At 36.6% G+C, this 23,795-nt stretch overlaps 1 protein-coding gene across 1 annotated transcript in view; it reads left to right on the forward strand.

Annotated features, from left to right (window-relative positions):
- ACVR1C (activin A receptor type 1C) overlaps positions 1-23,795 on the forward strand; it is a 75,486-nt gene that overhangs the window by 29,796 nt on the left and 21,895 nt on the right. The window contains exon 2 of the mRNA XM_040644727.1: positions 9,437-9,667. Coding sequence (XP_040500661.1) covers positions 9,437-9,667 — 231 coding nt within the window. The remainder of the gene's footprint in view (positions 1-9,436; positions 9,668-23,795) is intronic.

Here is a 23,795-nt window from a genome sequence, read left to right on the forward strand (position 1 = left end):
TTTTATATGTCAACTTGGTTAGGCCATAGTACCTGCATATTTGGTTAAACACCAGTCTAGATATTGTTGTGAAGGTATTTTTTAGATGAGTTTAATAGTTAAAGCAGTAGACTTTCAGTGAAGCAGATTATCCTCCAAAGCTGGGTGGGCCTCATCAAATCAGTTGAAGGCCTTAAGAGAAAACAAACTGAGGTCCCCAGAAGAAGAGGGAATTCTGTCTGCAAACTGGCTTCAAACTTGAATTGCAATATCAGCTTTTCCCTGCAGCCTACCCTGGAAATTTTGGAATTGTCAGCCTCCAAAATCCAGTCAGCCAATTCCTTAAAATAAATTCTCAGTGTCTCTTTCTCTCTCTCTCTCCCCGTGTGTGTGTGTGTATGTATGTATACATATACATCCTACTGGTTCTGTTTCTCTGGAAAACCATGGCTAATACAATATTCTTTAAATAGTAATTTAAAGAAATTTTTTAACATCTGGAAATTTACCATAAAGTAATTCACTTATCCCCTGTCAAAAAGATTTATTTATTAAATTTATTTATTATCTAATAACACCATCAAATCCACGTAATTTTAGGGGTTAGGTATATTTTAAAAAATCATAAACTGAATGGGGTATTTCCTAAGCTTGAAGGCAAAGGAAGAAAGTGCTAGGTAAAAGATTGATTGATACAATTTCCATCTGTCACATTAGTTTTTTTGATAGCTGTAAGTAAAGGTCCATAGAAACATATTTGGAGAGGATGTTAACAGTAGTCATTTTGGGGATATGGGATTAGGAGTGATTTATTTTATTTTACTTCTTTATATTATATGTATTACTTGACTTATTTTTGACAAGGGGCAAGTATCTTTTTTTTTTTTGAAAACAATGAAGATGGTACATTAGGAAGAAGCAAATAAATGGGAAAGTGGGAAAAGTTATATGTAACACATATGGCAAAGGATTTCTGTCTTTATAAAGTGCTCTTTCAAATTGAGAAGAAATTTAAGACTTATCAAAGAGCTAAATGGCATAGACAAAAAATTCACCCAAGAGAAATCCAGAGGAAATATTTGAAAAAAAAGATCAATCCCAATCATAGGGAGATGCAAATTGAAATAAGATGCAACTTCTATCCATCATTTTATTAAGGTTTTAGTGAGAATATCTAATGCTGTTAAATGTATGTGAAATGGGTACTTTCATATAGGGCCAATGGAAATCTTAATTGGTACAACTTTTCTAGAAAGCTATTCAATGGTGTCTATCGAGAAGGTCTGATGTTATAATTCCACTTTTGGGACTCTAGCTTAGGAAACTAAACTAAAGATTAATCCACATAGATATTCAACACAGTGTTGTTTAGTTGCAAAAATTAGAAACTTTAAAAAAAAAAAAAAGCCTGCTATATCTAAATGTTCTGTAACAAATACACTTCAATATGAGCTTAAAAAAAGAAAAAAAAAAAGGAATTCTACTGAGTGAACCAGGAAGCATGAACTCTATAAAGTTTTCTCATTGTACTGGTGACTGATAATTTACCCATCTATTTAGTCATTTACCCAATAAACCTTTTTCAAATTCTTCTAAAAAAAATGGAAACAAGTGAAATGCCTAAAAGCGAGAAAATGCTGGATATCATTCAGTTACACTAATGGAGGGTCTATAAGTGCCATTAAGTGACTATAAACAGGAGATTATAAAAGCTCACGATATAATGCTGACAGAATAAAAAGGAAGCACATAAAATTGTGTTTATAGGTAGAATTCTGTAGAAACCTATATAGAAAAAAAGACTGGAAGATAATATACCACAATGAGAGTAGTTACAGGATTGTGAGTCTTTTTATGTGTTTGACCATTTTGCATTTTTCTGTACAGTTGTTTAGACTTTTTAATTTAATACATGTTTCTTGGTTTTTTATCATCTGCCATACTCTAGTGTAGGTGTTGAGGATGTGATGATAGATGAGGCAGGAAAGGTCCCTGCCTTCATGGACTTTTCATTCTAGTAGGGCTGATACAATAAATCAGCTAACTACAGATGGCAGTATATACCAGAAAGGATGGGGAGCAGATCACTTGTCAAGAGGAGTCTGAAGATTTCCGTGAGGTGGGAGAGAACTTGTTACCTAGAGTCCTGGAAAGGAGACCAGTGTGTCTGAAGGGCTGTGTGATAAGAAATGAGGTTCAGTGGGGCGCCTGGGTGGCTCAGTCGTTAAGCGTCTGCCTTCGGCTCAGGGCGTGATCCCGGCGTACTGGGATCGAGACCCATGTCAGGCTCCTCTGCTGAGTGCCTGCTTCTTCCTCTTCCGCTCCCCCTGCCTGTGTTCCCTCTCTCACTGGCTGTCTCTCTCTCTATCAAATAAATAAAATAAAATAAATCTTAAAAAAAAAAAGAAAGAAATGAGGTTCAAGAAGTGGGAAGAACCCAACCCAGACTGACTAGCCTATGAGGTCACAAATAATGACTGTGGATTTTGGGTTTTTTCTAGATGTACTTAGAATCCATCGAACATAGCTCTTTTCTTACCTAGAAGACAATAAGAAAAATCCCAAGACTGAGAGAACAGTTTGATGAGGAGCCATTTAGGCTGGCAGCCCAAGAATATAACTTCTCATATTAAAGGAGAATTACATGGAGGGTGGCAGAGGAAATGTGTCTTGTGATTGGGAACACTGTTCTTCTTTGACAGGATGCTTTGACATGGGAGACCCCCAAATGAGGTCCTTTTCTTCCATCCATGGCTACCAAGACTTAAGCTGGCCAGAGGACTGCAGGAAGTGTGCCCTCCCTGAGGAAACAAGGATATGCTCTAGAGGATGTCACACTGTTCCCAAAAGCAGTCATCACACAACTGTCACCCCTGCCAGCCTGCTGCTAACTGCCTTGAATTCCAGAGGAGGGAAGGAAAAGGTTGTCCTCTCCCCAGCCTAGGATTCTTCTGCGTGTTCATGCTTTCGCAGGGATATTTTAAGAGAATCCACACAAATAATATTGTCATCCCCCCTTTTTAGATTAGTTTATATCCCTTCATGGTTGACTTATTTTTGTACCATACTGCACAAGCTTAGGGGTTAATGTCATTAATAGTAGTTTGGGAAAAGTCCTTCTCTGACAAGTGAACTTTTCAGTTAATAACTATGCTGATAAGCAAAAATGTTAAACTGATCATTTTTCTCTGTTAAGAAGTTTTCAAATTGCACCAGCGACTTTTTGAGATTATGCCATAGGACATGTCCTTTCTTTCTCTAGTCCCCTTTTGGAGGCTATAAGTAAATAAATAACATAATTCTGACCAATTTTAAACTCTACTCTTTTTGTCAGACATTTAAACATTACTGGGAAATGTTTCCATTTCTTTTTAGGAGAATCAGATTGCTATGGTGTGGTGCTCCTGAATAGCTTTTCGCCTCGTGTGCCATTTCTGTGATGGTGTATATATCTGTGATTGAGGGAGTAGGCAAGACTCCAGGTGTCGGGCCCAATTCAGAGAGGTGATGAACTTCCCCTCTCTTCCTAAAAATATTGTGCCGAGATTGGAAAGAGTGTTAGATTCTCATGTGATACAGGATAAGATTAATCATCTTCAATATCAACTGGAAAAAGTTTGTTGGATTATAAACTAGTAGGATCTATTCATCCACTGAAATATCAGTGTGGGAATTTGGGGGTATAAACCTGTCCTTTGGGTGCTCTCTCTTTTTATCTATTATACATAAGCTAACCCTGTAGTTAGTTGTATTGAGAATCGCGACAAGGGCTCAGAGCAGGAAAAGACTATAATGAATCATGGAACATTACATCAAAAACTAGGGATGTACTGTATGGTGACTAACATAACATAATAAAAAGTTATTATTAAAAAGAGACTATAAAACTGGGGTCTTTAGAAATCTTTTAATCTGCTTCCTGACCTTATCATATTTCAGGTGAGGAATCTAAGATGTGGAGACATTATAGTATTGGGTGGTTTGTAGGGGAGGTGGGCTGAGCCCTCCGGTTTCATCTAGTGTTGCCTGTAGACTGAGGGCATTCAAAATGACTAGTCCTATAATTCAAAATGTGCTGGACTCTTCCTAATTTGAGCCCTGCAGCTGGAAGTGAAAACATTTCTCCTGGATGGAATCCCTCCTGTGAGAGTGGTTCCTTTCCTTCTCAACTATAAGGATGAGGCCTTCCTGAACAGGAACCATAATTACCACTTAACACAAAGGAACAGTTTTATTTTGTACTGGGTGTATTCTCATATTTTAGGAGTTCTGAATGTCCTTGGATACAGCCTGGTAAATAGAATTTCTAAAAGTTGCGTCTCTATTGAAAACTCCTTTGGGCAAAGAGTTTACTTTCATATTATCCATATTTTATTAATGCTGCTTTCTTTGTCTATCCTATTTTTCCTTACCATGAAGAAAAAGAAATGATTTGAAATGGCCCCATGACAAGAAAATCAAGTGTTGAAAGGGAATAGAAGGGAAGCTAGGTCTTTGCTTATTTCCTTTGACCCCGTCTGACTTTCCTTTACACACACTAGTGCTAGTTGTCCTGGTGTTCTTTTCATATTCAGCACATGGATGAGCTTGAATTGTTCCTTTGTTAACTCAGAAGCCTGCAAATGATGAAAAGATTATATATTCAGCAGGTCAAATTTGAGACAGTTTGCTGAATTAAAAAAAATGTGTTCAATAGCCTGCTCTAAAATTAGGGAAATTGAATCAACTGATGTCTGGAGAAGAGGAGAGGGTATGTGTCAGAAATTTGTGTAAGGCACGGGGCAATAAATATTTTAGCATGTAGACCCAAAATATAGGCAACCGACTTACTGAAAATAGCATCTAATTCAAAACAACTAATATTTCCCAAGCAAATATTTGGCTTTTTAACTCTTCTTAGCACATAAATACAAATTGATCAATTTGGTTATTTTTCTGTGGTCTGATGGTTTTTACATTTCTGGACACCAGGGTGTGCTTGCCATCACATGTAAATATGGATGAAAATTTATTTTCTGGGTGATTAGGAATGTGCACATCCTTTGGTTTCATGTGGGTAACAGATGTCTTGTGAGTAGCAGATGTCTTGGCTTTTACAGACTAATTGGCAAAAAGGGGGAAAAGGGGCTAATTAAAGGGGTGGGAGGAGACACAAGAAAAGTGCAATCTTTCTTGTGGGGAAAACTCTAATAGACCTCCTTCTTCTGGGTAATTACCTCCTTCTTCAACTTCATTTGCTATCCCTTTCCATATGACTCAAGTACATTATAATGGGAAAGTACAAAATAAAGAAACATAAGGCTGGACTACTGTCTGCTAACAGCCAGATTTATCCTGTCATGGAATATTCTAGTATAATTGACTCAATTAACATCAGTCTTTTAAAAAACAAAATATGAAAGCATAAGTCTAATCACTAAGGGCAACTTATGTTTTAATTGGCAGCACAAGGGTTCTATGTTGAGGGTGGTTGATATAAATATAATTTAATTATATACCAAATGTGACCATATAGTGGTTTGGTGGGAAATGAAAAATGCAAGACTGAATATGTTGTATGTTAGCTATACATCTTCGGTTCCTTTTAGTTTGCTGTTTGTTCTCCATCAGTGCTATAGTACTGCCAGTTGACCTGGAATAAATGCGAACATTTAGCAGATGTTTGAAGCTATTATCAACAAATTCTCGGTTTTGTCAGTGTTTTCCATTGTGCACCATTTAAAGCAAGGTGGCATTTACTGTGTCTTAACTATGTCACCTTGGTCTGAATTAATCTTCTGATTGGTACCTTTTACTTAAAACTGAAGGAAATTTTTATAGCTTGTTAAACAGTCAGTGAGTATCCACATTATTCCTTGATAAGAGCTATTATGTAATCATTTTCATAAGGAGCTAGTAGTCTTTCCAAGAAAAAGTATCAGGTTGGGTACGTAGAGGTTCACACTTAATACAAAACTTAGACAACCTGAAAGGTAAGGCTATTTGTGCAGATGCACAAACATGATAATTGACTTTTATTTAACCACCTGTCTTCTCGGAAAATAAGTAGGTGTTTTAAAAATACCAACTGTGTTTTAAAAGGTAATTAGGATAATACAGATCAAAATCTCAATTGTCAATTGTCAATCATTAACTTCTTTCTGTTGTATTAGAATTATATTTTATTCAATTGCTAGAAACTGGTGAGGTGGGAAAATGTTTTATGGACTTGTCTTAAAAAATAAAAAATATATATATAAGCTTTGGTAGGATAGAAACAACATTGCTTGAGTAGTCTAATAACTGCTGCATTAATTCAGTCACTTGATCTTTTTGAGCATTATTTCATTATCTGTAAAATGGAGATGGTGACAACTAACTCCCACACTTACACTGGGAACTATACGTAATGATAAACATGCGTGAAACTTTGTTTGTTGAGTGCTTTATGTCTGTCTTTCTTCAGTGGACCCATATTCCATAGTTAGTTGCCTTGATTTCTAGGCTAGGCTTTTCTTGCAAATAGAAAATTCATGAAGACTCTGATGAGGAGTCTAGTATCAGAAGACTTACTCTTTCCAACTTCAGCCCCTTAAAATATGAGGGTAAAGAATAGCCACAGTAGATTAAGTTTCTTCAATGTCAAAGAGTTTTCCATATTTTGCAGTTGTAAATTTACATGAATTATAAAATCATAGAGTCATAAATGGTGGCACTGTATGAGGTTTCAGGATTTGGGGATCCACTGCCCTGACCCTGGTTCATTTCCCATTTTCGAAGAAGGCACTGAGGCCCTGTAAGGTTAAATGTCTTCTCTAAAGTCAATGAGCAAGTTAGTGACAGAGGTAGGACTGAGACCTTCTTTTCCTGAGTTCTTTATTTGGACCATGGCCAGACACCACCCTGCTGTGTGACTATCTAGGTTCTAACCTGGGCTATTAAATGAAGGAGAGCGTTTAACTCATTCCACAGGTGGAAGGGGATGCATTTCTTTGTTACGTCTTTTAAATAGTCTGTACGTCCTGTTCATTCAGCCATTCCTTTTATGGATTATGAACATATTTCAATTGTTAGCATAAGACAACCAGCTTTACATCTTCCAGTAGGAGAAGTCATAGTTCCTGATGTTTACGTAGTACTTCCTGTGTACTAGACATTGTTATAAGAGCTTTACATAGATAAATTTATTCTTCATAACAACAGTATGAGGAGATATATTCTTCTCTTCATCTTTCATATAAGGAAATGGAAGCATAGAGGGGCCAAGTAATGGCCAAGATTCAAAGCTAGTATAACCAGGATTGAAGGCCTTTGTCAGATTGAAGTTGAAATGTTCTAGAGAGAGGTTTCGCTGTCAGAAGACACCTGAGTGGATGGATACTCACTAATGAGCTCTCTTTTATGTTAAGAAAGTGATTTAAACATTTTTCAAATTACCTGGGTTTTATATATCTAGCTCTGCTGAATCCTAATCAATGTAGATGACAAGATTCTACTATAGCACATAAATATTAACAAATGAGTACAGGTGACTGTTGAACAACATGCATGTTGGGGGCACTAACCCCTCACACAGTTGAAAATCTGCTTAATGTTTGACTCCCACAAAACTTTACTAATAGCCTATAGTTGACTGGAAACCTTACCAATAACATAAACAATTAACACATATTTTGTAAATTACACGTATTATATACTGTATCTTACAGGAAACTACAGAAAATAAAATGTTATTAAAATCATAAGGAAGAGAAAGTACATTTAGAGTACTGTACTGCATTTATTGAAAAGAAATCCACTTATAAGTGAACTGGTGTGGTTCAAACTCATGTTGTTCAAGAGTCCACTCTAGATTTGTTTCTATTGATCACCCTTGGAATAAATGGAGGAGTGAGCTATTATGCTTGGTCCAATGTTGTTAACAAAAGAGTATTTTATTTTATGACTGTATTTCTTTTAGCCCGTAGTAATAAACATGTTTATAGGGAGGGTATTTTACCAATCAAGAGAAACTACCAAAGAAAAGATAGTTCTTATTGATCAATATGTAATTTGTTCTTTCTTACACACTGAGTTATGTGGGAATATTATCCACATTTGCTCTTATATTGGTATTTGAAGTTGAGTATAAAAATTATCATTTATGTATCAAATATTGTACAGTTACAACATCAGCTCCGATTTCATTAATTAACAATTTAAAGACTTTAATCTCAGTAAAAAATGATTTTATTATAAATCTTGGTACATTCAGATAATTGTGGGGAGTAGTTATGATTTAACAGAAAGCTCATTAGAATAATAATACAAAAGTCTTATTTAGTATTGTGCTATTTAAAAACAATGCAATTAAATAAAATTTGAATAAATTGTCACAACCACTGAACTTCATGCTGATAGATACTTTACATAACAGACAAATTCTGCGCCACTTGGAACATGTGAGTTCATGTGCGTGTGGGGTGTGTGTATAGTAAGTGGGGAAGGTTGAGGAAATTTGTGCAGTGGACAGATTAGCAAAGTCCAATTTTTGAAAGTTTTATTGATGTAGATATATTAAATTCTACTGTTGATGTGTTTTGCTTCATGGAATAGATGTGTTCATTAAGAAAATTGCCTGAAGGTCATGGTCTATGTTCAAATGACTCTTATTCTACAATGCATTTCTTAGTGAAGAGGGGAAAGTGTGATGGCTCATTTATGGCTTAAAGGTAATAAGACAATAGCAATAATATGAACATATCATCGAATAGAAAGGTAAAGAATCACACTGGTGTTTTTTAGAGCTGTAGATTCCTATGGTTACATTTGTGTTTAGCACATTCACTTAAAAGTTGAAGGGAGAAAGGGTAGATGAACAGAGCCCACTGAATGGTTTGGTTACCCAGCTCTCCAACCACACCTTACAAGGGATGCTGGACAGCGCCCCTTGGGGGCTTGATTTATTCCTTGATTTAGGAATAGGCCAATTGAGTTTAAGAAGGAGGGAGTTAGACCATGGCCGAGAAAATTGTTAGAACGTATAGTAGCAACTGAATAAATTCACAAAAATACAAGCAATAGTAAATGAAGATTGGGCCACTGGTTTAATAAAACGCATGACTGAGAGGTACTAAAAGCAGGAGCATATGTTTATCCAGTGCTGTTCATTTAAACTCTTCCTCAATTTTTATTAAGATTGAATTCTTATATTCAAGTATTATGAAATAAATTTGCACAATATTTTCTATATCTTTATTTTTTAAAGATTTATTTATTTATTTATTTGACAGAGAGAGAGATAGCCAGCAAGAGAGGGAACACAAGCAGGGGGAGTGGGAGAGGAAGAAGCAGGCTCCCGGCGGAGGAGCCTGATGCGGGGCTCGATCCCAGAACACCGGGATCATGCCCTGAGCCGAAGGCAGACGCTTAACGACTGAGCCACCCAGGCGCCCCAATATTTTCTATATCTTAAAGCTTTCTGCCTTACACTTTCCAGGATTGAAGTGTGTATGTCTTTTGTGTGACTCTTCAAACTTTACCTGCCAAACCGAGGGAGCATGCTGGGCGTCGGTTATGCTGGCCAATGGAAAAGAGCAGGTGATCAAGTCCTGCGTCTCTCTCCCAGAACTCAATGCTCAAGTCTTCTGTCATAGTTCCAACAATGTTACCAAAACGGAATGCTGCTTCACAGACTTTTGCAACAACATAACCCTGCACCTTCCAACAGGTAAGGCATTCCTCTTTGTTCATTCCCAATTTAATTTTACTAGTGGGAAATTACAATCATGGTAGAAATCAAGGTGTTGGTTGTTACTTTAAATAAGAAAATCCGTTTTACGGTTCTCTCCTTTTTTTGACTGGTGACATTCTCTAGAGCCTGCATAAGGTTGATTTTTTTTTAAAATGACATGAGACTATCAAAACATTGACAACAGCATAATAATTTGGAAGACATTTGTCCATGTGAATTGTATTTTTTGAAGTGATTAATGGACCTAAAGTAAAATGTCAGTTTGTATGGAATCTTGTAAAGGAAAGAAATTAAAATGTATACCAAGAAAAAAAAAAAAAAGAATAAAGAGCAAAACTAAAAACAGGAGATTGCTGAATTTTATGGAGACAACATCTTTTTTCATGGTCACCTTCCTCATGTCTTCTTTGCCTGCCCGCACTCAAGTGCAAGCCCTCGTGAGCAGAAAGATGGAGGCAGAATGGACTGTCATTCTTCATTATTGTGCAGATATATTCCTGCCTTTGCCCCAGTTTCATGCTGTTTTATCCTAGTTTACAAGACACCGAAAATCTTAATCTCGTTTTTTTACCGGTAATTTGGAATCTGAAAGTTTGGGGGATGTTAGGGGCAAGTAATTAAAGTCACAAGCTAATTTATGACATGAAAGTACTCTGTAGTGAATTTTCTTTAATATGTATTAATTCAGTAATAATTCAGTGCTTATTGATATGTTAATATCTAAACACGGATGCATAGTCTGCCTTACAAAGTCACATTTTAAGGTACCGTTGTCCAGTCTCAGGTGTTCCTCTATCATCATATCAATATTTTACTCTAGTATTTTTAACCTTTTATTTTTTCTGTGGGTTCACTGTCCTCCTTTTCTACTGAAGAACATTTATTTTATGCAGAAATGTGGCATCACTACCACAAATGAAAAACCAGTTTACTTATCATAAGTAGAAGACGACTATGTACTTAAACAAACATAGCCTCTTATTGCATTCCAGTTAAGTATTTTGTTTTTTCTTTTTGTTTAAAAGAGAGAAGAATGTGATGTTCGAGACATACTAGCACAAAATAAGGCTTTTTTTTAAAGATTTTTATTTTATTTTATTTATTTGACAGAGAGAGACAGCCAGCGAGAGAGGGAACACAAGCAGGGGGAGGGGCAGAGGGAGAAGCAGGTTTCCAGCGGAGCAGGGAGCCTGATGCGGGGCTCGATCCCAGAACCCTGGGATCATGCCCTGAGCCAAAGGCAGAGGCTTAACGACTGCGCCACCCAGGCACCCCCAAAATAAGGCTTTTTGATCATCAGAAACACTAAGAGAACTAGAGAAAAAATTATCATGTAATTCAATGTTATTTCAATCATGTTTGTTGACCACACCAAATCATCTCAAGAGCCCTGAGAATCATTTCCTGTGCCAGCGCTGGGACTTGTCCCACTCTTTGGGAAACACTGTTCTAAAGCATGACACTACCTATTCTGACCTCAGAAGTCATACCTGGCATATTTCATCCCCCAGGGTTACTTGCAGTCTTGATTTTTAGACCACACTGATTCTCCCTGTCTCAGATTCCATAGGCTTCCTTGGTTTGGTGGTGGAGATCTGGCATTTATTCTCGGTACTTTTCTTCCCTTGTATTTTCTCCCGTGGTTATCTGTGGGCCCAAGACAGCCTGCAGTGAAGGCTCCCTATATTTGATGCTGGTCTTCCCATGACCAAGATCCAGAAATTAAGGAGGGGGACATAGGTCTGCATTAGCCCGTGGCCGTGGCATCTTGGAAGTGGCTTGCCAAAAATGAATTACTGACAAGACCCCATGCTGCCGGTCTGTATGGACACAAGACAGTACCTTGACAGCAACGAAAGGTCTTGGAGGACAAAATGTTCCTATGCGGTTGGGCAAATTAAGGATACTTAGTGCAGCTAGAATGTGGGTCCTTTCCATCCTAACTATAAACTCTGCCTAACTACCGAGAAGCTTATGTTCTACCCTCAAGTGCATGGAGAAACAAGTCTTTTTTTTTAAGATCAATTTTATTGAGGTGTAATTTAGATATAATAAAATGCACACATTTTGAGTATATGGTTTGATAAGTTTTGACACACACATACCCCCTGTAACCACCACCACTTTTCCATTGCCTCAGAATGTTCTCAATCAGTCCCCATTTTGACCTGGGCTAGACTGACCTATTTTCTATCCCTGTAGAGTAGATTTATTTTTCCCGGAGTTTCACAAAATGGAGTCCTTATGGAAGATACTCTTTTGTGTTTGGCTTCTTCCACTCAGTGTGTTTTTGAGATTTATTCATGTTGTGGGGTGTATTAGTAGCCTGTTCCTTTCTTACTGCTGGGTGATACCCCATTATATGGACACACTACAGCTGTTGCTGCTTTACCCACTCACCCCCTGCTGAGTACTCTGGTCATTTCCACGTGGGGGCTGTTAACAAAGGTGCTATGAACGTCTATGTACAAGTTTTTGGGTATATGATTTTTGTGTGTGTGAGAAAATACCTTAGAGTAGAATTATAGGATCATATGATGAGTATCTATTTATTTTGCAAATATAATCTCCCGAGTAGTTTTCAAACTGTGCTGTTTACATCCCCAACGGAAATGTATGATAGTTCCAGTTGGTCCCTATTTTTATAGTCACCTGGTATACTCAGTTTTTTTTTAAATTATAGCCATTCAAATGATTGTGTAGTTGTATTTCATTGTGGTTTTAGTTTGCGTTTCTCTGATGATTAATGATGTTCTATTATTTTTAGGTGCATATCGGACAGTTGTGTATCTTCCTTTATAAAGTGTCAAATCTTTACACCTTAAAAAAAAGTGAATGTGTCTTTTGCAGAGTAAAATTTGAAGAAATATATATTTTTATTGTTATGTTTTATATGTTTCATGTCTTAACTGAGGATGTCTTTATCTATCCAAAGGCCATAAATATTCTCTTTTATATTTTCTTCCAGAAATTTTAACATTTCAGCATTTACATTTAGGCCTATATTCAGTTTAAATTTAATTTTTGTTACCTAGTGAGGTTTAGGTGAAATTTTATTTTGTGTATGAATCTGAAGTTGTTCCAACATCATTTATTGAAAAATCTATCCTTTCAATTACCTTGCCACTTTGAACATAAAGTGACTGAAAATATATGTGGGTATGTTTCTGGCCTTGTTATTCTGCTTGAGTGTTCTGTATGTCTCTATTTATGTCACTATACAATTTTCTTTATTATTGTAGCTTTAGAGTAAGTATTAAAATCAGGCCGTGTGACCTCTCCAACTTTGTTCTTTTTTAAAATTGCTTTGGTTATTCTGAGTTCTTTGCATTTCCATTTAAATTTTAGAATCAGTTTGACAGTTTTTACAAAAACACATGCTGAGATTTTTATTAGCTACAGTTGAATATATAAATTATTTGAAGAAAATGGTCATGTTAACAATATTAACCAGGAATATAGCACATTTTCCCATTTATTTATTTTTCTTCAGTTACTCTTAGCAATGTTTTAGAGTCTCATACATATTTCCTGGAATGTATCTCTAAGTATTACTTGTTTTTGGATGCTATTGTGAATGGTATTTTTAATCGTTCAATGTTAATTGTTAGTATATGAAAACAAAATTAATCTTGTATATTCATCTTACTTCCTACAAACTTGCCAAAATGAATTATATTAGTTCTGGTAGCTCTTTTAAACATTCTTTGGCATTTTCTACATACACGATCATCTTATTTGTGAATACAGACAATTTTACATCCTCTATTCTGATCTGTATGCATTTTATTTCTTTTTCTTGCTTTTTGCACTGGCTGGGACCACTAATACGATGATGTAATAGGAGTGGTAAGAGTGAAGGTCCTTGCCTTTTTCCTGGTCCTAGGAGTGAATGCACTTTTAACAGTAGGTTTTTGTAGATTCTTGTTATCAGTTGATGAGATTTGTTTTTATTCCTAGTTTGGGGAAGGTTTTTTAATCCTATACGATATTAAATTTTTTCAAGTATTTTCATGAATTTATTGAGATTATAACAAGCTTTTTCTTCTTCAATCTATTGATAGAATAGATTACATTAATTGCTTTCCAAATATTACTTATAACAGGGAAGATATGTATTTGGTCATTAATTAATATGTCTACGAAAAATGCTATGTGATATTTATTGAATTCAAATTTCTTGACTTAAACTGAGAATTTTTGTCTTCTAGTGACATTGTATGGTCAACTGACATGAAATTGAACAGGATTGTATGTGTAGTCATCTTGTGTCGGGTTGTTCTGTCTGTGAGGCAGCACTAAATGGTTATTAGCTGCATTTGGAACAGCAGCTGTTTGGGAAGGAACTTCCAGGCTGAGCACTGACACAGTCGGTGCCAAGAACTCCACTGTTTCCGTGTCGTCAGCGAGTGTGATTGCGATCCATCCCCTGCTCTGCCTAGCGGAGATTTATTAATTTCAAGTGTGGTTACGTATATACGACATACATAGAAACACTCTGCAGAGTAAACAGTGTGAATTTCTACAGCGTTAATGCTCCAGCTCACATTGGTGGACAAAACAGAGAAGAAAAGGGAGGGAGGTCACCAGAGGAGACTGGAGAAAATCTGGACTTCCCTTTCTGGTTCCTCTGAAAGCCAAGTGGATCCTTGCCTTTTTGGCTCTCTCACCATCACCCCAGACTCTGGAGCCATTTCTGGGTAGTGACTTGATGGAGGTGTAGTAACCAAGGCTTGGGATCTTTCAGCCGACCCTCTTTTGTCCTTGAGTCCTGTGTGTAATGATTGGGCTCTTGCTTTGTTTCTCTGTGACAAAATTCCTACCTTTCAATACAGCTCAGGACTTTCTGTCTCCCTTCCTCTCTCTGCTTGTGCAATTGTAACTCAGCAATTGGAGAATAGTAGGCCCTCGCTCTTTCCCTCCTAAAAATCCTTTTAAAGTGTTTGGCTCTAATTCCTAAAGCCTTAGACTAGTGACTCTTATACAGATTTCCACTGAGACACACAGAAAGAAGTACATTTTATACAATTTCTCTCCACCTACATGCACACACAATGGAAATAAGAATTTTACAGAATATTCTTACCCTTAAAATGTGTGAGGTGCCCTATGAATTTTCCTTAAGTAGGAATGCTGGTCAGACCCCATTAATAGGTTGTTCACAGTTTAAGAAACTCTACTTTAGTAGCTATTTAAAATGTGGTAATTTAAAATGGAGCAAGGGCACTTATTATTTTAATTTACTAGCACAAAATTCTAATAAGAATCTCGTTAACCATTTTAATCTAAGATGTTTTCTTTCTAAATGGCCTTTAAAAACCTTTTACCCATTCATTTTTAATACTAAGTTGTATTAGATTTAAGTTGAATTAATTCAGATAATTGTAAACAAGATTTGATTTAGATCACACTAAATTCAATAATTTGCCCTTAAAAAACATACTTTCTTCTTTGACATTGCACATGGGTTTAATTTTTAGGAGTTAATCATTTTTGGGATAGGAGCAGTTTTATCATTTGATAGAGATATAATATTAGAAAACTTGCTTCTTTCTCTGAAGCTTATTAAAGTTGGTATCTTTGATGTCACTGGAGTGACTTCCGAGTCCAAGCATTATCACAAATATTTAGAGGTTTTTTTTTTTCTATGTCAAACTTGAAAGGCAATATCCATTTCTAAAAATAGCGATTTATTAGACTAGTACTTTGAGTTCACATTTCTACTAACAGCAAATATGTTGTTTTCATGAAACAAGTATAGTACTGAATATTTAAAAATTGAGTATAGACTATGCAAATCAGTTAAACAAGAGACACACATACTTTATGTAGTGTACGCTGTCTAATTTAGTCTTCCTGTTTATTTTTAGATCAGATAGGAATGGCTATCTTCAATTCCAGACATATCTGCTTACCTTTCTGGGCAGTACTTTTCTTGCTCTGACTCCACTCAGACTCCAGCTCTGACTTTAATTTGGTACTCCCAGGCTTCAGGAAGCTTCCTGCCCGGCAACTCCTGCAGATGGTCCCCTCTCAGCTTCCTCTGAGTTTAGGTGAAAAGCCACTGAGTGGGAAAAATTTACCTTCAGAAGTAAATGATAAATTCTTAACTCTACAAGAATATCTCCATTTCAAAAATAAAAGATTTATTTTCACAAATTGGTGTGCACTTGGTAGGGAGCTGGGGGATCGGGTAGGGTGAACAGATAATGATAGGTTCCATTCACATTGGAAGGTGCTTGGGTGTGTCTCTACGATGGGTTCTGTCTTCAAGCCTTCTAATAGGTTCTCTTCAGTTCTTTTCACAATTCCTTCAATGAGCTTGTGTGAGCTGGGCCTCCTGTTTCTGTTCTGTATGTCTCTTAAAATCTTTCCCCCATATTTTCTAGTGTTTGAATCTCTGATAATTTTAATATCTACAGTTCCTGTGAATTTGACTATGCTGTTTTTTATTTTGTTGGTTCAGTTTGGTGGCTACTTACCTTGTGTTTTGTGATTTTTGAATGTGAGCTCATGTTTTTGGAGAACCGTATCTGGAGGACACTTTTGGAGCCTGTATTTAAAATATGTTCCTCCAGAGAAGATTTACATTAGCTTCTGCTAGGTATCTGGGGATCCTACCAACTGAAACCCATTCAGTGTTTTGATTAGGTTTATTTCAGCCAACATATAATATGAATTCAGGCTCTAAACCTGCCTATGATACACACTTGGTGTGAGAAAGTCTGGAATTTGTATATATATACACAAATCAAAGTCAAGGTTAAGACAGACAAATGGACAAGTATACGCCCTGTCTCTCTCTACAGAACACTTTCTGTTTTGTTTATTTTCAATGTAATTACATTCATAGTTGCCTGATTTATATGAGGGTCTCTGATCTGGCCTTTCATTGTCTTAGGAACCATATTTTATCTCCTGATCTTGTGCTACAGTCTGGTAAGCTAAGTGTGTAACCACCAGGAGCTGGCAGATGCCTCCAGGGTAAATAGCAGCCCCAGTGCTCAAGCACCTCTCTGGATTTTCACTTTTTTTGTGGCTCTGAGCAATTCATTTCTTTTCCCACCAGCTTAATCATGTAATAGAAAAAAAGTTTTTCATTTATATTTTATTCAGCGTTTTTGTGTGTGCTGTACCAAGAAGGGCTTCTGTGGACATCTAAAGTGTAACTTGGCAGAAATGGAAATTCCAGGATAATTTATTTTTGAAATGATGCTGGCATAATTATCTATCCATCTGGAAGAAAACAGGGCTGTACCACAGTGTCATACCATATACAAAAATAAATTACAGCTTGATTAAATATCTAATTGTGAAATATAAAACAATTTAAATGTCAGAGGAAAATTTAGAAAAAAAGATTTTTATGACTTTATAGTATGGAAGCTGTTTTTAAATAAGACAGGAAATCCAACTGTTATAAAAGGAAAAGAGATATAATTGCATGCAAACTAAAATAAAAATGAGTAATGAAAGATAACATAAATAAAACCAAAGATAAGTTAAATATGGGATAGAAATATTTGTAGCATGTGTGACTAGAGAAAAAGTTAACTATGAGAAGGTAAAGAGCATCTTGTGTGTGTGTGCATGGGTGTGTGTATGTATGTGTGCGCAGCAAGAGAGTGAAAAGAGAAGGCGAGGGGGCGCTAAATGAAAAAGTGGGCAAGAGACACAAACAGAAATTTTATGGAAGAGAATATTCTTTTTCTTTATTCATTTTTGAAAGAGAGAGAGAGAGAGTGATCACAAGGTAGGGGGAGGGGCAGAGAGAGAGGGAGAAGCAAACTCCCTGCTGAGCAGGGAGCCCTATGTGGGACTCGATCCCAGGACCCTGAGATCATGACCTGAGCCGAAGGTAGAAGCTTAACCACTGAGCCACCCAGGTGCCCAGAAGAGAATATTCTATGTGATCAGAGTATTGAAAAGATGTTCAACATCACCAATACCTGGAGGAATGCAAATTAAAACAACCATTTTTCTTTTCCACCCATTAAACAATTTAACGTTTGTCGGTCAAGATATTTTCAACTAAAAGTATCAGAAACTTAGATAATAATGTCTTAATAAGGGAGTTTACTAACTAAATATGATCAAAAATCTGGAAGTAATTGGTTCTATGATTTATTAACAAAAAGACTCAACAACGTCACCAGCCTATTTCCAGATTTCTTGTTAGGTGAATTGGTAAACACCCTTATTATTAAGATAGTGTTTTCTAACTTTCTGATACTTTTTTCTGACAGTCTTTTCCTCGTGTGTGTCTGCTTTGTCTAATATGGAAAACGTTGGGTTTTATTATCAGGGATCTCAAGGTTGAAGGATGACGGAGGTCAAGAAACATGATTTGCTCAAATTGGATCATCTAATAGAAGCCACCATGTTGAGCAGAGATAATAAAAGTCTCTTTGCTTATTGCAAGTTTAAACAAGCTATAAGTCCATCTCCTTCTAACCTCATGGAGGAGGTTTGGGCTTCTCACTAAGCAGAGCAGGAAAAGTGAAAGACAAACAAAAAATCTGTTCCTGAAAAGCTATGCACATAGCCTGGACATCACATGGATTTTAAGCCTTTGCTCCCATTGCCTGAGTGGTACAGGGACTCTCCAGAGGACAAACTTTCTTTAAGGTAGTCCCAGACTATTAGTTCCCCCAAGTCGGGCAGAAGAAAGTACCAGCTGTCTAGAGAAAGGGACTTTAATGTTCGGTCTCAAGCAGATAAAACAGACACTTGTTCAAGAACGTGAGCAGTACATAGTGAAGCCTAAGGTCCCCAAGCACACAGGGATGCAAGGAAGCATGCGTGAGCCAGCAGAAAAGAGCACACGGCAGAAAGATCACAAAGGTTTCAGATATCGGAATTATCACCAAATAATTAGAGACCAACTATTCTTCTAAGTTTAAAAATATAAGGCAAATTTGGAAATATTTTTAGAGAAGATTATTAAAAAGTGACCTACCAGGTTTGAACATTAACAGAATAAAACTTTTTAAAATTAAAAATATAACAAAAATTGAAAATTAAATGGATAGGTTTAACAACAATTAGTATAAGGAGAGAATTAGGGTTCTGAAATACAGGTCAGAAGTTATTTTGTATGGAGTAAGACAGAGAATACATAATGACAAATATGGAAGAGAGGATGACAAATAGAGGAACACATAAAAAGGTTTAACATGTGCTTTGACGTAGTGGTCCATAGGAGAGGAGAGAAAGATTTGGGCAAAAGCAGTCTCTGCAGAAGTAACAGCTCAGAATTTTCCAGAATTGATGAACACCAATCTATAAATCCAAGAAATTCAATCAATATCAAGAGGAGAACTTGAAAGATAGCCAAACTTTGACATAGCATAGTAAAACTTCAGAACACCAAAGACAAAAAGAAATCCTAAAAGTTGACAGACAAAAAGGTAAATGAAATTCAAAGGAATCACAGAAGAACTGACATTATCTTTTCAATAGCAAAAAGTAAAAAGAGAAAAAGCGAAACTACTTCTTCAATATTCTAAAAGGAATTAACTGGTAACCCAGAATTCTACCCAGCAAAAATACCTTTAAAGAATGAGGTTAAATAAAAGACATTTTCAAAGTAACACGAAGTGAGTTTCACATTATCAAAGTCTTTGATAAAGGAAATTCTAAATATGTACTTCAGGCAGAAAGAAACTATACCAAAGTTCTGGCATGCAGGAGGAATGAAAAGCAAAAAAAGTGATAAATATGTGACTAATTCTAAAGAACATTAATCTACAACAGCAGTAATGTCTTGTGGGGTTTTAAGAAAAGATAAAATGGTCGTTCGATATAAAAATAGCTTACTATACGTGTCAAGAGAGAGGTAAATGGAATTAAAATTTTCTAGGGCCTTATTTCCTTTAGGAGGAGGGTAAAAATATTGTTAATCCTTATGCTTTGAAATGTCCCTATTGTCATCTCTAAATTACTTCTAAAAGAGTAGAGTGTCACCATGTCCCTTCTAATCTACAATAGGAAAAATAGAACAATAAAAACTATCCAAAAGAAGTAAAAGAGAGAGAAGGAGAAAGAAGCACACAACAGATGTGACAAAAAAAAAAAAAAAGCATCCAAATGTCAGGAATAATTAAATGAAAATAATTTAATGTAACTAGACTAAACTCTTTTACCAGATTGGAGAAAACAAATCCAATTAAATGTTGTTTTAAAAATTCCTTAAAAATGAAAGTTTACAGAAATGTTGAAGTTATTTTGATGGAAAAGATATGCCATACATATTTTAAAACAAAAAAATGTTAGCTTATTTATATTAAGAGCAGACAAAATTAACTCTAAGGCAAAAAAAAAAAATTCCTTGAGTTAAGAAGGGTCACTTTATAATGATTAAAGTTTCAATTTACCAGGGATTCTTAGTAAATTTAAATTTCTATGTACTTAAGAATGGGACTCAAAAATGAAGAAAATATTTCGAGATCTATGAGGAGAAATACAGAAGTCCACAATCTCAGAGGGAGATTTTAATATGCCACGGTCTTGGTATCGATAGAACAAGTAGATAAAATAAGTGAGACTATATAAGGTTGAAACAAGATGGTTTATGAACAATCTAATTTTTAGAAAATTGTAATTTACCAAGTCTGAATAGTCTCACGACAATAAAGAACCTGAATCAGTAGTTTAAAAAAGGTAGTAAGAAATATTTCCAGAAAGAAAATTTCAAGACCCATGGGCTCTACCAGAAAATTTTGATAAACTTCCAGGAGCAGATAACTCTCACACAAACTCTTCCAACTTTAGACAAAGAAGAAACACACCTTCACTTATGTTATGCATACTCTTGATATCAAAACCCGACAAAGACAGTATGAGAAAAGGAAAAGCCACTCTCATTTATGAACATGTATGCAAATACTCCAACTTGAGCCTGGAACCATATATGAAAAGGGATTCTAGGAACCACAGTACAAGGGTAAGGAATCATTATTCCTCAAATCAGGGTAAGGGTTACACCGTTGGTGAAGGAATAAGGTTGTGATCATGTGGGGTATCCCAGAGTTGGGGGGAAGGGGGGAATGAGTGGGGTGGTGATGAGTGAGAGTTTATAATTCTTTTTATACTCAACCTATATAATGTATGTACTTTTCTGTATATTCACTATATTTCACAATAAAAGAAGAACAAAACGTAAGTTTCAAAGTAATGTTTGGGTTGAGGTTACACATTCTTGAACATCTGAGTTGGTATTAAAGTGTTGAATAGCTCTTCAGCTATTATGTAACTCTTTCGTTATTGTTTCTTGTACAGTACTGACTTGTTTCTTTGCACATATGTTCTTTTTCTGACAAAAAAAATCTAATAGATCAAAGTTTACTATGCCTGTAAATAAGTGTCTCAAAGACATATTGTTTCCTCTAATACCCACTCAGTAGCAGGACCTGAACTTTGAGCTGGTGATACAGCTGTCCGCCTATTTTCAACTACTCTTACAGGTAAGTGTGGCCGTATGACTAGGTTCTGGCAAATGAGATGAGTGGCAGTGTGTTGGGGAACTTCTGAGAAGACCCATGAAAACAGAATGGGCACATTCTTATGTCACCCTCCATCCTGCTGCCTGGAGGTAAAGGCTGGTGTGTTAGTGGCTGCCTTGGACCATGGGGGTATACCACAGGGGTGGCCATGTGGCTGCTGACCGGAGCCTGACTGAAAACTTCGTGGAGTCACCCTGCTAACCTCAGACCACCCATCTTCTAGTTTCTTTTCCATGATTGAGAAAAAGGAAACTTCTGTCTGGTTCCCTCTGTTATTTGTAGCTAAACCCAATTCTAGGGAACATAGGAACAACAAAACAAGTCATCCAGGGTTCTCCCTGCTTGTGGATTGTATCCGGTTCACAGGTTTTTTTTGACCTATGGTTTCTGGAAAAGGAAAGAAACATGAATTTCTTTACATTGTTAAAAATTAAGAGTCTCGATATAAAACTTGTAGATTATCTGGCTTGTCTTGAAAAATCAGATATGGCATCCTTGAGATCTTCCTCATTTATCTGTTGTTGGAAGCTAAGAAGTAACACATTCTTCCTTTGTGGATACGGACATTCCCTGTTGATTCGTTCGGTCAGTATGTAGCAAGTTGTTGTTTGTTTGTTAGATTTTATTCATTTATTTGACACGGGGTCGGGGGGAGACAGCAAGCACAACCAGGGGGAAGGCTAGGCAGGGGAGAAGCAGGCTCCCTGCTGAGCAAGGAGCTTGATGTGGGGCTTGATCCCAGGACCCTGGGATCACGACCCCAGCTGAAGGCAGCCACCCAACCGACAGAGCTACCAGGCGCCCCGTAGCAAGTTTTTTTTTTTTTTTAATTTTATTTATTTATTTGTTTATTTATTTATTTGAGAGAGAGAGAGAAAATGGGGAGGAGCACAGGGAGAGGGACAAGCAGACTCTCTGCTGAGCATGGAGCCCAACTTGGGGCTCCACCTGTGGCTGGATGTGGGGCTGGATGCGAGGCTCGATCCAGGACCCTGAGATCATGACCTGAGCCAAAATCAGGAGAGGGCTGCTTAATCGACTTTGCCACCCGGGCCCTGCAGTATGTAGTAAGTTTACCTAGAGTTCCCACGATCAATAGTTTAGTATATTTCTACTTCAGCATAATTGAGTTATTCTGTTTAATACAATTTTATATCTTAGATTTCTCCCTAATTATTAAACGAATGTCCTTTCCTTTGTGAAGGAATCGCATTTTGTGGCTTGATTCTCTCATGGTTGGATTGCATTTCGGTTTGTAACAAATGATTTCTTTTGACTCTGGGTGACATCAGAGACATGCTCAGAGAAATAGCTCTGATGTCAGATAGCATGGAGCACTCTAAAACTTTCCATGAAAAGTCTTCCAGGATAAGGTCAGGAAACCAGGGCAAGAGAAGGTGGTTATTTACTGGGTTAATTTTTTTTAAAGATTTTATCTATTTATTTGTCAGAGGGGAGTGTTGTGAGCATAAGCAGGGAGAGCTGCAGGCAAGGGAGAAGCAGGCTCCCCGCTGATCAGGGAGACCAACGCAGGACTCGATCCCAGGACCCTGACTGAGATCATGACGGGAGCTGAAGGCAGCCGCTTAACCTACTGAGCCACCCAGGCTTCCCTACTGGGTTAATTTTGTTAGGAATTGCTATTTAGTTCATACTTGCACTAATTACCCCTTTCATATGGAAATCAGCTATTCAACAAAAACATCCAAGTTCCACGTATCTTTGTTCCCATTTTGCTACCAAAACATGCAGTGCTTGCAAGGGTAAATGTACTAATAATTTCCTTTCAGATTTCATACACTATTTTAATAATGCTATTGTATTTTTTGCTTTCCAAATAATTGGTTTCAGTAAAGACAAGACACGGGCAACATGAAAATATTGGGTGCTTTATTAACCTCAGTACAATTTCCACCTTCCTGTTCTATTCTCAGTTGTGTAAAGAGAAAAAGGGAAATTGATTATTTATATCAGTCAGGGTAGGTAAACAATGCATATTGATTAGGTACATGTCTAAATTAGACTTTCATGTGAACCAAACTGAAGGATTACATCTGAAGGAAGATAAACTGCCAAAACATTGCAATTAGATTTATCAAAAATTAATAATTTCAAAGGATGCTATAATTATAAAAATTGCAGACTCTGCTCGTATTATTCTTTTGGGACTTTAAACGTCTTGTGATCTACAATTCTTTAAAAAATTGTTGTTTTCGAACTTTCTTATGGTTTTCTATTTTAAACCAATTCATTGCTCTAGTCAGTGTAAGGTGACATCTACCTGCTGAGAAATACTCACGGGACCCCTTGTGGAATTGTTCTGCCATCACATGAACAAATCCATTTATAGCTCATTCTCTGAGGATTCAGTGCACACCTGACAGGTGTGCCAGACAGGGTTTTTTTTCCCCCTCCATAAACTGCAAGGTGCTATGATTTTTATACTTGGGAAAGTGCTATGAAATAAAAGCATACAAAGTAGGCAAACATGTGCTTTTAAAGTATAATGTAGGATGCATTTCCTATCTTGGGAAACAAGTACACTGATTTCAATTATGAAATTTTGTTCATAGGGATGTAATGGGAAATTGGAAGTAAAA

The sequence above is a fragment of the Ursus maritimus genome, unplaced genomic scaffold, assembly GCF_017311325.1.
Source record: "Ursus maritimus isolate PB19 unplaced genomic scaffold, ASM1731132v1 scaffold_1, whole genome shotgun sequence".
NCBI lineage: Eukaryota > Metazoa > Chordata > Mammalia > Carnivora > Ursidae > Ursus > Ursus maritimus.